This window comes from Sebastes fasciatus, chromosome 4 (genome assembly GCF_043250625.1).
Source record: "Sebastes fasciatus isolate fSebFas1 chromosome 4, fSebFas1.pri, whole genome shotgun sequence".
Lineage (NCBI taxonomy): Eukaryota > Metazoa > Chordata > Actinopteri > Perciformes > Sebastidae > Sebastes > Sebastes fasciatus.
The window spans coordinates 27,248,192-27,265,360 of NC_133798.1; the positions used below are offsets into that span (position 1 = coordinate 27,248,192).

General features: G+C 40.3%; 2 protein-coding genes across 4 annotated transcripts in view; one reads left to right on the forward strand and one right to left on the reverse strand.

Moving 5' to 3' along the window:
- Positions 1-9,544, forward strand: part of LOC141766404 (sodium channel protein type 4 subunit alpha B-like) — a 36,807-nt gene extending 27,263 nt beyond the window's left edge. For all 3 annotated transcript variants that reach the window (XM_074633268.1, XM_074633267.1, XM_074633266.1), the window contains exons 27-31: positions 971-1,241; positions 1,827-2,406; positions 3,806-3,950; positions 4,131-4,196; positions 6,343-9,544. In XM_074633268.1, the coding sequence (XP_074489369.1) occupies positions 971-1,241; positions 1,827-2,406; positions 3,806-3,950; positions 4,131-4,196; positions 6,343-6,492 (1,212 nt within the window). In that variant the 3' untranslated portion in view covers positions 6,493-9,544. The remainder of the gene's footprint in view (positions 1-970; positions 1,242-1,826; positions 2,407-3,805; positions 3,951-4,130; positions 4,197-6,342) is intronic.
- Positions 9,545-12,021: 2,477 nt separating this feature from the next.
- LOC141766417 (gamma-crystallin M3-like) lies at positions 12,022-14,307 on the reverse strand. The gene is made up of 3 exons (XM_074633285.1): positions 13,968-14,307; positions 12,730-12,972; positions 12,022-12,300 (listed from the first exon to the last, which is right to left on the reverse strand). The coding sequence occupies exons 1-3, from the start codon at positions 13,995-13,997 to the stop codon at positions 12,022-12,024; spliced, it is 552 nt and encodes a 183-aa protein (XP_074489386.1). The 5' UTR covers positions 13,998-14,307.
- Between the last annotated feature and the right edge of the window lie 2,862 nt (positions 14,308-17,169).

Consider the following 17,169-nt stretch of genomic DNA (forward strand, 5'->3'; position numbering starts at 1 on the left):
CTGGCAGAACCAGATATATTATATGAGCGTGCAGAGCGGTGCAGTCCCGTGGGTCTGATGACCGTTCATTATGGCGAGGAAAATAACTCTGGATTCAGCTATTAGTTAATTTAACTACTTTTTAGGACATAATGTTTTAAATGAGGGCTATTTAAGTGTTCATACTGGGAAGTTGATTTATATCCTCTGATTTACAGACGTCTCTTCCATGGACATGGACACAGACTCATTGGCGTTTTCAGTCCAAAATGGCGGCACTGAATAATAATAATAATATATAATAATATAATAATACTACTTCTAAATAAATTCGGAAAAAAACTCAGAATAGACTGAATAAACGCTGATTAAATTCTGAATAAACTCAGAATAAATTCGCAATAAATTCACAATAAACTCAGAATAAATTCATGATAAACTCAGAATAACTTCAAAATAAACTCAAAATAAATTCATAATGAACTCAGAATAAATTTATAATAAATTCATAATAAACGCTGAATAAATTCTGAATAAACTCTGAATACATTCTGAATAAAGTCTGAATAAATTCTGAATAAACTCAGAATAAATACTAAATAAATTCATAATAGAAACTGAATAAACTCAGAATAAATTCAAAATAAATTCAGAATATATTAATAATAATAATAAATTTATAATAAATTTACAGCAAACTCTGAATAAATTCTGAATAAACTCAGAATGATCTCTGAATAAATTCATAATAAAGTCAGAATAAATTCTGAATAAATTAATAATAACGTCAGAATAAACTCTGAATAAATTCAGAATAAACTCTGAATAAATTCTGAATAAATTAGTAATAAAGTCAGAATAAACTGAATAAATTCAGAATAAAGTCTGAATAAATTTATAATAAGTCTTATGTTTTATCTCTGGATAAATGAACACTTGCTGGTTTCAACGTGTCGTGTGGCTCTGACATCCTCTGGTCTTCCTGTTTCAGAATCGGTTCCAGGCTCGGCTCTTTGACATGGTGACTAAACGGTCGTTCCTGGTCTTCATCTTGGTGTTGATCTGCCTGTACATGGTGACCCAAATGATGGAGACGGACGAGCAGAGCATGGAGATGGAATTTATTCTGGCCTGGTTCCATTTCGTCTTCATCATCCTCTTCTTCATCGAGTTCATCGTGAAAATCATCGCTCTCAGACAGCACTACTTCACCGACGGCTGGAACATCCTCGACTTCGTGGTGATCATAGTGGCCATCTTAGGTGAGTCCTCTGGTGATGTCATCTGCATTGTCTCCTAACTGTGGAACACATTCAACTTTCCTTAAATCTCCTTTCATTTAAAGAATATCTTTTGTTTTGTTGAGGCAACATTTACATTTAATTCATTATTTTTTCCCACAACAACGACCACTTCCTGTTTTACTTTTAGACCTTTTCACGCGACAGAAATGTCTTATTAACCACCTAGCTAAATTTGAATGATTAAAAATACCGGCAAGTATATAAAATCAGGTTTCAAAATCGTGAAAAAATCAGCAGTATCCTGCTCTGAAACGCTGGGGGTGTGTCCAGTGAAGACGCAAAAACCACGCTCAATCACAGGTGACGGTTGATTACATATACAGTTACAGTATACAACTGTATGTTGGCCATCTCACAGCTGCATGCTACTTTTGCAGAATGTTAACGCATTTGAATTGTACCAAATGATAATGCCTCCTGAATCTCTACCTCTTTTAATTGACAAAGATTTCTTTGTACTTTGGGAGGCCGTGGTCAGATCCACCAGGTCTCTTGGAGGATCAGAAAGTCTTAATCTTGTGTTGTCTCTGATTCTCTCTTTAGGCATGTTCCTCGCTGACCTCATGGAGAAATACCTGGTCCCGTCCTCTCTCTTCCTTATGTTACGAGGGCTTCGTATCGGTTGTATCTTCTTCTGGTTCAGGGGGATCCGGAAGCTGCTTTTGGCCTTCATAATGTCACTTCCTGCCCTCTTCAACATCAGCCTCCTCCTCTTCATCATCATGTTCACCTACTCCATCTTCGGCATGTTTCACTTTGCCCACGTGAAGAGAGGGGCCCTGATTGACGACATATTCAACTTTGAGACGTTTGGGAACAGCATGATCTGTATGTTTATGGCCACCGCCTCCACTGGCTGGGGTAGCCTGCTGCATCCCATGACGGACACGCCGCCAGACTGCGACCCCGACTTCGAGAATTGTGGCAACCCGGCAGCCGCCATCGCCTTCTTCGTCACGTACATCATCCTGTCCTTCCTGTTGGTGCTCCACCTGTTCATCGCCGTTTTCCTGGAGACCCTTAGCTCAGAGGACGCCGAGCCGCTGAGTGACAACGACCTCCAGATGTTTTATGAAACCTGGAGGAAGTTTGACCCCAAGGCCTCGCAGTTCATACAGTACAGGTGAGTCCAAACTCCTTACAGTACAGGTGAGTCCAAACTCCCTACAGTACAGGTGAGTCCAAACTCCATAGAGTACAGGTGAGTCCAAACTCCACAGAGTACAGGTGAGTCCAAACTCCATAGAGTACAGGTGAGTCCAAACTCCATAGAGTACAGGTGTGACTTTAAAAAGCTCTAATGGTCTCTAATATGGTCTCTAGTGGTCTGTTGTGGACTCTAATGTGGTCTCTAGTGGTCTGAAGTGGGCTCTAATATGGTCTCTGGTGGTCTGTAGTGGACTCTTATGTGATCTCTTATGGTCTGTAGTGGACTCTAATATGGTCTCTAGTGGTCTGCAGTGGACTTTAATGTGGTCTCTAGTGATCTGAAGTGGACTCTAATACAGTATGGTCTATAGTGGTCTATAGTGGTCTGTAGTGGACTCTAGTATGGTCTCTAGTGGTCTGCAGTGAACTTTAATTTGGTCTCTAGTGGTCTGTAGAGGACTCTAATGGGGTTTTTAGTGGTCTGTAGTGGACTCTAATATGGTCTCTAGTGGTCCACCGTGGACTTTAATGTGGTCTATAGTGGTCTCAAGTGGTCTGAAGTGGACTGTAGTGGACTCTAATATAGTCTCTAGTGGTCTGTAGTGGGCTCTAATATGGTCTCTAGTGGTCTGTAGTGGGCTCTAATATGGTCTCTAGTGGACTCTAATATGGTCTCTAGTGGTCTGTAGTGGACTCTAATATGATCTCTAGTGGACTCTAATATGGTCTCAAGTGGTCTGTAGTGGGCTCTTATATGGTCTCTAGTGGTCTGCAGTGGACTTTAATGTGGTCTCTAGTGATCTGAAGTGGACTCTAATACAGTATGGTCTATAGTGGTCTGTAGTGGACTCTAGTATGGTCTAGTGGTCTGCAGTGAACTTTAATTTGGTCTCTAGTGGTCTGTAGAGGACTCTAATGTGGTTTATAGTGGTCCGCCGTGGACTTTAATGTGGTCTATAGTGGTCTCAAGTGGTCTGAAGTGGACTGTAGTGGACTCTAATATAGTCTCTAGTGGTCTGTAGTGGGCTCTAATATGGTCTCTAGTGGTCTGTAGTGGGCTCTAATATGGTCTCTAGTGGACTTTAATATGGTCTCTAGTGGTCTGTAGTGGACTCTAATATGATCTCTAGTGGACTCTAATATGGTCTCAAGTGGTCTGTAGTGGGCTCTTATATGGTCTCTAGTGGACTCTAATATGGTCTCTAGTGGTCTGTAGTGGACTCTAGTAAGGTCTCTAGTGGCCGGACTGGACTCTAATATGGTCTATAGTGGTCTCTAGTGGTCTCTAGTAGTCTGTAGTGGATTCTTATGTGGTCTCTAGTAGTCTGTAGTGGTCTGTAGTGGACTCTAACGGACTCTCCTGTGTTACACAGTGAGCTATCAGATTTCTGCTTAGCTCTGAAGGACCCTCTGAGGATTCCTAAACCAAACACCATCAAACTGATCAACATGGACCCGCCTCTACTTCCTGGAGACAAAGTCCACTACACGGACGTCCTTCTTGCACTCGCCACACAGGTAACATTATTATTGTTATTATTATTATTATTATTATTATTATTATTATTATTATTATTATTGTTATTATTATTATTATTATTGTTATTGTTATTATTATTATTATTATTATTATTATTATTATTATTATTATTATTGTTATTATTATTATTGTTATTATTATATTCCATGTGTGTGCAGGTGTTGGGTGACTCAGGAAAAATGAACTCTCTCAAAGCCAGAATGGAGGAAATGTTCACAACCAAGGTTCTATTCTATTCTATTCTATTCTATAGTATTTTAATTATTTTTGAATTATATTTAAATGTATATATTTAAATATTATAATATATTACATATATTACATATATTATAACATTTAAATATATACATTTATCATTATTATTATTCATCCATCCATCCATTATCCATAATCACTTATCCTGTTCACGGGGGCTGGAGCTGATCCCAGCTGACATTGGGTGAAGGCGGGGTACACCCTGGTTAGGTCACCAGACTATCAATTCAATTCAATTCAATTCAATTTATTTTTATATAGCGTCAAATCATAACAGAAGTTATCACAGGGCTGTCACATAGAGACAAACAACTATTCACACAACATTCACAACTACAGGACATTTAGAGTCGACAATTAACCTGCATGACTGTGGGAGGAAACCGGAGAACCGGAGTAAACCCACACTAACCTGCATGTCTGTGGACTGTGGGAGGAAACCGGAGAACCGGAGTAAACCCACGCTAACCTGCATGTCTTTGGACTGTGGGAGAAAACCGGAGAACCGCAGTAAACCCACACTAACCTGCATGTCTGTGGACTGTGGGAGGAAACCGGAGAACCGGAGTAAACCCACGCTAACCTGCATGTCTGTGGACTGTGGGAGAAAACCGGAGAACCGCAGTAAACCCACACTAACCTGCATGTCTTTGGACTGTGGGAGAAAACCGGAGAACCTCAGTAAACCCACACTAACCTGCATGTCTGTGGACTGTGGGAGGAAACCTGAGAACCGCAGTAAACCCACACTAACCTGCATGTCTTTGGACTGTTGGAGGAAACCATAGAACCCAGAGTAAACCCACACTAACCTGCATGTCTTTGGACTGTGAGAGAAAACCTGAGAACTCATAGAAAACCCACGCTAACCTGCATGTCTTTCTTGGAGGAAGCCGGAGAACAGGAGTAAACCCACGCTAACCTGCATGTCTTTGGACTGTTATAGGAAACCGGAGAACCCGGAGTAAACCCACACTAACCTGCATGTCTTTCTTGGAGGAAGTCGGAGAACCCGGAGTAAACCCACACTAACCTGCATGTCTTTGGACTGTGGAAGGAAACTGGAGAACCGGAGTAAACCCACACTAACCTGAATGTCTTTGGACTGTGGAAGGAAACTGGAGAACCGGAGTAAACCCACACTAAGTTGCATGTCTTTGGACTGTGGAAGGAAACTGGAGAACCGGAGTAAACCCACACTAACCTGAATGTCTTTGGACTGTGGAAGGAAACTGGAGAACCGGAGTAAACCCACACTAAGTTGCATGTCTTTGGACTGTGGGAGGAAACTGGAGAACCCGGAGTAAACCCACACTAACCTGCATGTCTTTGGACTGTGGGAGGAAACCGGAGAACCCGGAGTAAACACACGCTAACTTGCATGTCTTTGGACTGTGGGAGAAAACCGGAGAACCGCAGTAAACCCACACTAACCTGCATGTCTGTGGACTGTGGGAGGAAACCGGAGAACCGCAGTAAACCCACGCTAACCTGCATGTCTTTGGACTGTTATAGGAAACCGGAGAACCCGGAGTAAACCCACACTAACCTGCATGTCTTTCTTGGAGGAAGCCGGAGAACCCGGAGTAAACCCACACTAACCTGCATGTCTTTGGACTGTGGAAGGAAACTGGAGAACCGGAGTAAACCCACACTAACCTGAATGTCTTTGGACTGTGGGAGGAAACTGGAGAACCCGGAGTAAACCCACACTAACCTGCATGTCTTTGGACTGTGGGAGGAAACCGGAGAACCCGGAGTAAACACACGCTAACTTGCATGTCTTTGGACTGTGGGAGGAAACTGGAGAACCCGGAGTAAACCCACACTAACCTGCATGTCTGTGGACTGTGGGAGGAAACCTGAGAACCGGAGTAAACCCACGCTAACCTGCATGTCTTTGGACTGTGGCAGGGAACCGGAGTAAACCCACACTAACCTGAATGTCTTTAGACTGTGGGAGGAAACCGGAGAACCCGGAGTAAACACAAGCTAACCTGCATGTTGTATTATTATCTACTGTATATTAGCATTATGTCTAATATTATTCATTATTATTTTTATTATTATTATTATTATCAGAGCTACATGATTATTGATTATTGTTACGTACAGGTATCTTGTGAACCAATCAGCAGCAGCCTGCAGAGGAAGCCGGAAGAAGTGGCAGTGACGGTGATCCAGAGAGCGTACAGGAGATATGTCCTGAAGCACGGAGACGGCGAAGAGACGGCGGTCCAGTCTGTGGACGGTGACGGTCAGTGAGTTTCTCTTCATGCTGCTCAGATGAGAACTTGAGGGACTCTATCATCACCTGAGGGACTCTATAATCACCTGAGAGACTCTATCATCACCTGAGGGACTCTATCATCACCTGAGGGACTGTATCATCACCTGAGGGACTCTATGAGGGACTCTATCATCACCTGAGGGACTCTATAATCACCTGAGGGACTCTATCATCACCTGAGGGACTCTATCATCACCTGAGGGACTCTATCATCACCTGAGGGACTCTATCATCACCTGAGGGACTCTATCATCACCTGAGGGACTCTATAATCACCTGAGGGACTCTATCATCACCTGAGGGACTCTATCGTCACCTGAGAGACTTTATCGTCACCTGAGGGATTTTATCATCACCTGAGGGACTCTACCATCACCTGAGAGACTTTATCGTCACCTGAGGGACTTTATCATCACCTGAGAGACTCTATCATCACCTGAGGGACTCTATCATCACCTGAGTGACTCTATCATCACCTGAGAGACTCTATCATCACCTGAGGGACTCTATAATCACCTGAGAGACTCTATCATCACCTGAGGACCGACCTCTCAGATAAGAGACGACACAACTCCAGTTAAAGTGGGCGGAACACTGACAACTCAACATGTTATTTCTGCGTCTTCACTTCCTAACAGAGCTCAGTCTTTGTTCATATTCAACTTCATAAATAAACTTAATACGAACCCATGTTATTACAAACCTAACATGAATAACACTTATCTAACATTTATTATGATCGTAGGCTTTTAGTCCCGTACAAGGCTCCATTTCCACTCATCATTTCTACAGTCCGGTATCAGATCGAATCCAGATCAGATCATTTACACTCAGATGTGTGTCTCTGTTGTTCACTGATCTGATTCCAGACTTACAGTTTTTCTCGATTGTTTACACACATTTTCTGAAAGCATGCCTCATACTCTCAGAACTCTACACACAAATCAAAAAACACACACACAATGGGCAAAACCCCTCAATTCTCCTGCAAAATTAAACTTTACATTCAAAACAATGTTATTTCTTCTCAAAATGGTATTTTGTTTTCAAATGACACACACAAACCATCATATGAATAGACATTTATAAGAACCAGTTGAACACTGATGTGCTCAATGTAAAACACTATGATGAATGGAAAACACTTCTTCTCCATTCATCATAATGACTTAGGCCTTTTTTTTGTTCAGTGTTACACTTACTACAGACAGTACATACATAAGTGTGTTGTAAAATATTTTAGAATATTGTTTTTATACTCAGAACACACAAATACACGGTAACAAATATATTTTATTTTCCCCACAAAAACAATGTACACAGTGTACATCCCAACCAACACAAAGTTGCACATACAGTGGTCTACATACAAAACAACAGAAGAATTTACTGTATACAGTTACAGTAAAAAAAAAAACGAAAAAAAAAACTATGCTGCATCCTCTCTTCTGTTTCGGTCTGGCCACAGCACCTCATCCACATCACAAGCAATGTTTTCCCTGGCCAAGCAGCGGGGGAAATATCGCTTAGCATGTCGAATCCAGCCATGAAAAGCATCAACTGCTATATCTCCACATGCGTCTTCCGTAGCTTGGAGAAGGGGTATACGCGTTTGTGGATTTCGGTCATACACTTTCCATGATTGCTAATTGTAACACTGTGTGACAGGTGTTTGCCCATGTGATGAGTCAGTGTGCATAGTAGGGCAATTGACTTTAGCATTTTGAATGACAGTGTGTTCCTTGTGAAAACGAGATTTTCTTCATGAAAATTGTGCCAAATGCAGAGAATTGTGTGTAGTGTTCTGAAAAAAGTGTGTTTTAGAACTGCAATTTGAGTGTAAAGCAGGAATTGTGCTTGTAGTTTAGCAGAATTGGTTCAGGGGGTTGGTGCATGAGTTACATGTTGTGGTCATTGTGTGTCAAGTACCAGTATTTGTGTGTAAACAATTGAGAAAAACTGTAATCAGGTGGTTCTGCTCCAGTCCAGGGGGAGGTGCTGTTTAATAAAACACCAGACCAGCAATGTTCCCTCACCCACACACATCAATACTTCGACTTTATTTTTAACATTAGCATAAAAATATAATGTTAAAGTAATTAAGAAACATAAACACATTTCACTAACTGCTGCTGCTGCCAATGATGACGATGATGATGATGATGATGCCATCTGGGATTCAATGTTCAATTCAAAACTAAAGAAATTATGACTTTCTGACTGAAAATGTTTCAGGGTAACAAAACAACATCTATAATTCATCTCCATGTTATTGTTTATGAGTTTTACTCTCGGCGCCGTCTTCCACTGCATCACTAACTGGACTAAACTCCTGTGTGGCTGCTTTCATGTTAAGGTAGCTCCCAGTGAGGCCACCAGGGGGCGCTGCTCCATTCAACATACAGCAAACAAAAAATGATTGATTGATTATAGGTTATTAACCACATGCTCCTTCAATACATATAATTTAACCAAGACATCCTTCTACTACCAGAGAATCATATTTGTAGTAACCTTGTGCCCCAAACAATTGTACTTTATTATACATTTTTACTTCATTATACATTTTACTTTATTATACATGTTACTTTATTTTACATGTTTACTTCATTATACATTTTTTTACTATACATTTTTACTTCATTATACATTTGACTTTATTGTACATCTTACTTTATTATACATTTTTACTTTTATACATTTTTACTTCATTATACATGTTACTTTATTATAAATGTTACTTATACATTTTTACTTTATTATACATTTTTACTTCATTATACATGTTACTTCATTATACATTTGACTTTATTATACATTTTTACTTCATTATACACGTTACTTTATAATACATTTTTACTTTATTATACATTTCTACATTATTATGCATGTTACTTTATTATACATGTTACAGTTTATTCCCTTTATTATAGCCTGCATTGTATTTTCTATTTTGTTGATGCTGTTTCTCTTTTATATTTGTAAACTTAACAAATTAAACAAACTAATTAAATGCAGCTCAAAACATTTTATGTTGTTTGATATTTATTTTATCTGGTGGGTGTCACTAACAAATGATAACCCCCCCTCAGTGGCCTCTGATTGGCAGTTTGGGCAGATGGTGGCTTGCTAGCTTGTAGCAGCCAGACTGGAGGTGAAGTCTAACCAGTCTAACCAGTCTAACCAGTGGTGGCCCTCAGTTTGAAGCTGTCTCTGACCAGCAGGATCCAGGGGTGGTCTGTGGGGCTCCTCCAGTCCTCCAGGGGGCGCTGTATGGAGACGTGGAGGACTAAAGAGTTCTGCTCTCCTGGACTGTGGAAGCTCAGGCTCAGATAGAAACACCTGCTCAGGTAGAGGAGGAGCTGCAGCTGTGATCTGATGAAACTCACTGTTTTCTCTCACTGATGACTCTCTGGTTTCTGTTCAGTGCCCGTCGGGTTGGTGGGAGTCGCTGTGCAGATAAACAGGGGCTGACAGACAGACTGGAAACCAGTGGACTGGTCCACAGCCGCAGTCTGGATCTACTTACTCGGGGTTCTCCGGTTTCCTCCCACAGTCCAAAGACATGCAGGTTAGTGTGGGTTTACTCGGGGTTCTCCGGTTTCCTCCCAAAGTCCAAAGACATGCAGGTTAGCGTGGGTCTACTCCGGTTCTCCGGTTTCCTCCCACAGTCCAAAGACATGCAGGTTAGTGTGGGTTTACTCCGGTTCTCCGGTTCTCCGGTTTCCTCCCACAGTCCAAAGACATGCAGGTTAGTGTGGGTTTACTCCGGTTCTCCGGTTCTCCGGTTTCCTCCCACAGTCCAAAGACATGCAGGTTAGTGTGGGTTTACTCTGGGTTCTCCGGTTTCCTCCCACAGTCCAAAGACATGCAGGTTAGTGTTGGTTTACTCCAGTTCTCAGGGAGATCAGACAATATCAGAGGTTAATTTATTGATGAATGCAGACCAGGTTTTATTGAAAGCAGTTGTTTTGTGGTTGAGGGAGGCAGACATTTTTTCTAGGGATATATGATCTATTAGAAGATTCTTCTACTGTATAATGTTTAGGTTATTTTTTGATTTCCAGTTTGAGAGGATAGTCTTTTTTAGCGATAATTATTACTATTTTGCCATACTGCAGCTGCTAAGGGTTCAAAGAATATAGCAAAGAGGGGTGGAGAGAGAGGACATCCTGGCCTGGTCCCGTTGTGAAGAGTGACATTTTGTGAGATGAACCCGTTGGGTTTGTAGTCATATTGTGATTGTTGGTGTGTAGTCGTATTCTGATTGGTTGGTGTGTAGTCGTATTGTGATTGGTTGGTGTGTAGTCGTATTGTGATTGGTTGGTGTGTAGTTGTATTGTGATTGTTGGTGTGTAGTCGTATTGTGATTGGTTGGTGTTTATAGTCGTATTCTGATTAGTTGGTGTGTAGTCGTATTCTGATTAGTTGGTGTGTAGTCGTATTTTTATTATTTGGTGTGTAGTCGTATTCTGATTGGTTAGTGTGTAGTCGTATTCTGATTAGTTGGTGTGTAGTCGTATTCTGATTGGTTTGTGTGTAGTTGTATTGTGATTGTTGGTGTGTAGTCGTATTCTGATTATTGGTCTGTAGTTGTATTGTGATTGTTGGTGTGTAGTCGTATTGTGATTGGTTGGTGTGTATTCGTACTGTGATTGTTGGTGTGTAGTCATATTATCTTTGGATTGTGTTTAATTGTATTCTGATTGATTGTTGGTAGTCGTATTCTGATTAGTTGGTGTGTAGTTGTATTCTGATTGTTGGTGTGTAGTCGTATTGTGATTGGTTGGTGTGTAGTCGTATTGTGATTGTTGGTGTGTAGTCATATTCTGATTGGTTGGTTTGTAGTCCGATTCTGATTGGTTGGTGTGTAGTCGTATTGTGATTGGTTGGTGTGTAGTCGTATTGTGATTGTTGGTGTGTAGTCATATTCTGATTGGTTGGTTTGTAGTCGTATTCTGATTGGTTGGTGTGTAGTCGTATTCTGATTAGTTGGTGTGTAGTCGTATTCTGATTGTTGGTGTGTAGTAGTATTCTCATTGATTGGTGTGTAGTCGTATTCCGATTGGTTGGTGTGTAGTCGTATTCTGATTGGTTGGTTTGTAGTCGTATTCTGATTGGTTGGTGTGTAGTCGTATTGTGATTGTTGGTGTGTAGTCGTATTGTGATTGTTGGTGTGTAGTCGTATTCTCATTGATTGGTGTGTAGTCGTATTCTGATTAGTTGGTGTGTAATCGTATTCTGATTAGTTGGTGTGTAGTCGTATTCTGATTGTTGGTGTGTAGTCGTATTGTTGTTGTGTAGTGGTTTTGTGATTGTTGGTGTGTAGTCATATTCTGATTGGTTGGTGTGTTTTATAGTTGATCAGTAATTATTTAATAGTGACACATTTTAGGTCAGATAACTAATATCCACCTTTAACTGAATAATGTTTAGGTAAATGAAACAGACAGTTAACTTGATTTAAACTTTATTGCTATGGTCTCAGTGTTGCCATGGCGACTCTAATAGTATGAGTCATTGATGCGCCTCATGCTCATGAACCTCATGTTGCTCATGCCCATGTTCGTGAAGTTCCTGTACTCTCCAGGCCTCATGTACATCATCCTGCCTCTGTAGTTGGCCTGCTCGTACATCAGCCAGTGTCCGTCCATCACGTTACAGGACATGCAGTTGGACATGCGGTAACGATCCATGGTGTTGTCGCAGTCGTCCATCAGCTCGTGCATCATGCCTCCAAAGTTCTCCCTCTCGTAGATCTTCATCCTGTACGAGCCACGGTACTGAAACACATCCACAACCAATAATCAATAATCAGCAGTTACTGCCAACTATTACTGTCTCTCTGTGGACGCCTTGGAGTCCCTTACTGTCTATGAATTGGCCGGACTGTTGCTATTGTTACCAGCAGCTTTGTACTTTACACATTTTCAGTAATATTATAAAGACGAGTGCATTATATGAGACTGGACTCTGATTGGTCAAATATACTGATATATAAATGTCAGCACTGGGCTGTGATTGGTTGTGTAAGTGATGAAGGAGATGTCAGCACTGGGCTGTGATTGGTTGTGTAAGTGATGAAGGAGATATCAGCACTGGGCTGTGATTGGTTGTGTAGTGATGAAGGAGATGTCAGCACTGGGCTGTGATTGGTTGTGTAAGTGATGAAGGAGATGGCAGCACTGGGCTGTGATTGGTTGTGTGGTTACCATGGGGATCATACGGCAGGACCTGATGCAGTCGTTCATTCCCATCATGCTCTGGTAGTCGGAGTACTCGCCCTTCCTCAGGAAGTACTGGTTGCCCATGTAGTTGGTGCGGTCGTAGACCATGAAGCAGCCTCTCTCCACCTTGCAGGAGTGACACCTGCTCAGGTAGGAAGACATGTCGGCACAGTCGCTGCTGCACTCGTGGGAACGACCCTGGAAGTTCTTGTCCTCGTAGAACACCACCTGACCCACACACAGAGAGACCACCATGAACACTCTATTAGAATAAAAGAAATAAAACTCTGGAGAAACAACTGGAGCATTTTGATTATCAGTAGGGCTGTCGGTCGATTCAAATATTTAATCAAGATTAATCACACATTTTTCATCTGTTGAAAATGTACCTTAAAGGTAGATTTGTCAAGTATTTAACACTCTTATCAACATGGGAGTGGACAAATATGCTGCTTTATGTAAATGTATGTATATATTTATTATTGTAAATCAATTAGCAACACAAAACAATGACAAATATTGTCCTGAAACCCTCACAGGTACTGCATTTAGCATAAAAAATACGCTCAAATCCTAACATGGCAAACTGCAGCCCAACAGGCAACAACAGCTGTCAGTGTGTCAGTGTGCTAACTTGACTATGACTTGCCCTAAACTGCATGTGATTATTATATAGTGGGCATGTCTGTAAAGGGGAGACTCATGGGTACCCATAGAACCCATTTTGGAGGTCACAGGTCAAGGGACCCCTTTGAAAATGGCCATGACAGTTTTTCCTCGCCAAAATTTAGCACAAGTTTTGAGCGTTATTTAACCTCCTTCACTACAAGCTAGTATGACATGGTTGGTACCAATGGATTCATTAGGTTTTTCTAGTGTCATATGATACCATTATCTTCACTCTAGCTTTAAAACTGAGCCACTACAACCTAAAAATCACAAGTTGTGTAAATGTGTTAAAGAAATTAGGGGTATTAAAACGAATTTTCGTTAACGTGTTATTATCACGTTAACTTTGGAAAGATTTAACTGCAGGACCGAGACAGCTATTACTGTGACTAAATAAATATATTTATTTTCTGCTGAGACCCAGACTGCCTCATCAAAATGGTTCTTATATGCTGCTGTAAATGTAAACTAAACTAATGTAAAACTATGTTATATATTGGTGTTATGGCATTTAAGTCAATAAAGGAAATAGCATTAATAGCACGCAATCTCACCCTGCCCATGTTCATGCTGCTAGAAGTCATGTTGCCTCTGTGGTTGCTCAGCTGGTTGCTGCTGATGTTGCCTCTGTGATCGGTGGTGGTTGTGTGTTACCTGTGGAGCAGCTGCTGCTCTTTATAGCACCTGAGCAGCTGAAGCCTTTTGTCAAAACAGCCTGAGCCAGCAGGGCGTCATAAAGAGACGCTCGCTGTTCGGCATTTCTCTTAGAAACTACAGACAAAGAGCTACAGACAGCAAGTGTGTGTCTCCTTCAGGCCTCTGTTCACTCTGCTGTCCACCACGCTTTCTGGAAACTCTCACACTATGATGTCACATGTCTGTATACAGGTATATGCGCCAGTATAATTTATATACAGTATGTATATATATATATATATATATATATATATATATATATATATATATTAGTAGTAGTATTCTGTCAATACGAGAACAACCACGGGCAGAAATTATGTCTTGACAAAGCCGACTTTAGAGCTCGGTAGAAGAACATTCTCTTATCAGACTTGTCAAAAGTGGAATAAACTACCCAACACAGTGAGGGTAATGTCTAGGAATAGTTTCTAAAAATATCTTGAGACGATAGAAATATGTAGTTAATGATGATATAGTTCATTGTATGGGTTCCCTGCTGTATACAGGGCTTCAGTAGTTGTTTTAATATTTTAATGTTATTTTTGTGTGCTGTACAGTATATGGGGATAATTGTGGCTTACTTATATTAATAATGTTTGTATCAATTAAGGTGATTTTTTTATATTTCAGGACTCTTGGAAGAATAGCTCAGTTAAAAGAGATCCTAAAAAAAAAATCAAGATCAAACATACATACATACATATACACACACACATACATACATACATACATATACACATATATATACATATAAACATACATACATACACATACATACATTCATATACATACATACATATACATATACATACATACATTAATATTCATATACATACATACTTACATACATATACATACATTCTGATTGGTGTAGTCGTATTCTGATTGGTTGGTGTGTAGTCGTATTCTGATTGATTGGTGTGTAGTCGTATTCTGATTGTTGGTGTGTAATCGTATTCTGATTGATTGGTGTGTAGTCATATTCTGATTGATTGGTGTGTCCTCGTATTCTGATTGTTGGTGTGTAATCGTATTCTGATTGATTGGTGTGTAGTCATATTCTGATTGGTTGGTGTGTAGTCGTATTCTGATTGGTTGGTTTGTAATCGTATTCTGATTAGTTGGTTTGTAATCGTATTCTGATTGGTTGGTGTGTAGTCGTATTCTGATTGATTGGTGTTTATAGTCGTATTCTGATTGGTTGGTGTGTAGTCGTATTCTGATTGGTTGGTGTGTAGTCGTATTGTGATTAGTTGGTTTGTAGTCGTATTCTGATTGGTTGGTGTGTAGTCGTATTCTGATTAGTTGGTTTGTAATCGTATTCTGATTGGTTGGTGTGTAGTGGTATTCTGATTAGTTGGTGTATAGTCGTATTGTGATTGATTGGTGTGTATAATCGTATTCTGATTAGTTGGTGTGTAGTCGTATTCCGATTGATTGGTGTGTAGTCGTATTCCGATTGATTGGTGTGTAGTCGTATTCTGATTGATTGGTGTGTAGTCGTATTCTGATTGGTTGTTGTGTACTTGTATTCTGATTGATTGGTGTGTAGTCTTATTCTGATTGGTTGGTGTGTACTCGTATTCTGATTGTTGGCGTGTAGTTGTATTCTGATTGATTGGTGTGTAGTCATATTCTGATTGGTTGGTGTGTAGTCGTATTCTGATTGGTTGGCGTGTAGTCGTATTGTGATTAGTTGGTTTGTAGTCGTATTGTGATTGGTTGGTGTGTAGTGGTATTCTGATTAGTTGGTGTATAGTCGTATTCTGATTAGTTGGTGTGTATAGTCGTATTCTGATTAGTTGGTGTGTAGTCGTATTCCGATTGATTGGTGTGTAGTCGTATTCTGATTGATTGGTGTGTAGTCGTATTGTGATTGGTTGTTGTGTACTTGTATTCTGATTGATTGGTGTGTAGTCGTATTCCGATTGGTTGGTGTGTACTCGTATTCTGATTGTTGGTGTGTAGTCGTATTCTGATTGATTGGTGTGTAGTCATATTCTGATTGGTTGGTGTGTAGTCGTATTCTGATTGGTTGGTTTGTAATCGTATTCTGATTAGTTGGTTTGTAATCGTATTCTGACTGGTTGGTGTGTAGTCGTATTCTGATTGATTGGTGTTTATAGTCGTATTCTGATTGGTTGGTGTGTAGTCGTATTCTGATTGGTTGTTGTGTAGTCGTATTGTGATTAGTTGGTTTGTAGTTGTATTGTGATTGGTTTGTGTGGGTAGTGGTATTCTGATTAGTTGGTGTGTAGTCGTATTCTGGTTGGTTGGTTTGTAGTCGTATTCTCATTGGTTGGTGTGTAGTCGTATTCTGATTAGTTGGTTTGTAGTCGTATTCTGATTGGTTGGTGTGTAGTCGTATTCTGATTAGTTGGTGTGTAGTCGTATTCTGATTGTTGGTGTGTAGTCGTATTCTGATTGGTTGGTGTGTAGTCATATTCTGGTTGGTTGGTTTGTAGTCGTATTCTGATTAGTTGGTTTGTAGTTGTATTCTGATTGGTCGGTGTGTAGTCGTATTGTGATTAGTTTGTTTGTAGTCATATTCTGATTTGTTGGTGTGTTGTCGTATTCTGATTGGTTGGTGTGTAGTCGTATTCTGATTAGTTGGTGTGTAGTCATATTCTTATTGGTTGGTGTGTAGTCGTATTCTGATTGGTTGGTTTGTAGTCGTATTCTGATTGGTTGGTGTGTAGGCGTATTCTCTTTGGTTGGTGTGTAGTCGTATTCTGATTTATTAGTGTATATAGTCGTATTCTGATTGGTTGGTGTGTAGTCGTATTGTGATTGGTTGGTGTGTAGTCGTATTTTGATTGGTTGGTGTGTAGTCGTTCTCTGATTGTTGGTGTGTAGTCGTATTCTGATTGGTTGGTGTATAGTCGTATTGTGATGGCTGGTGTGTAGTCGTATTCTGATTGATTGTTGTGTAGTCGTATTTTGATTAGTGGGATTGTAGTCGTATTGTGATTGTTGGTGTGTAATCGTATTCTGATTGGTTGGTGTGTAGTTGTATTGTGATTGGTATGTGTGTAGTCGTATTGTGATTAGTTAGTCGTA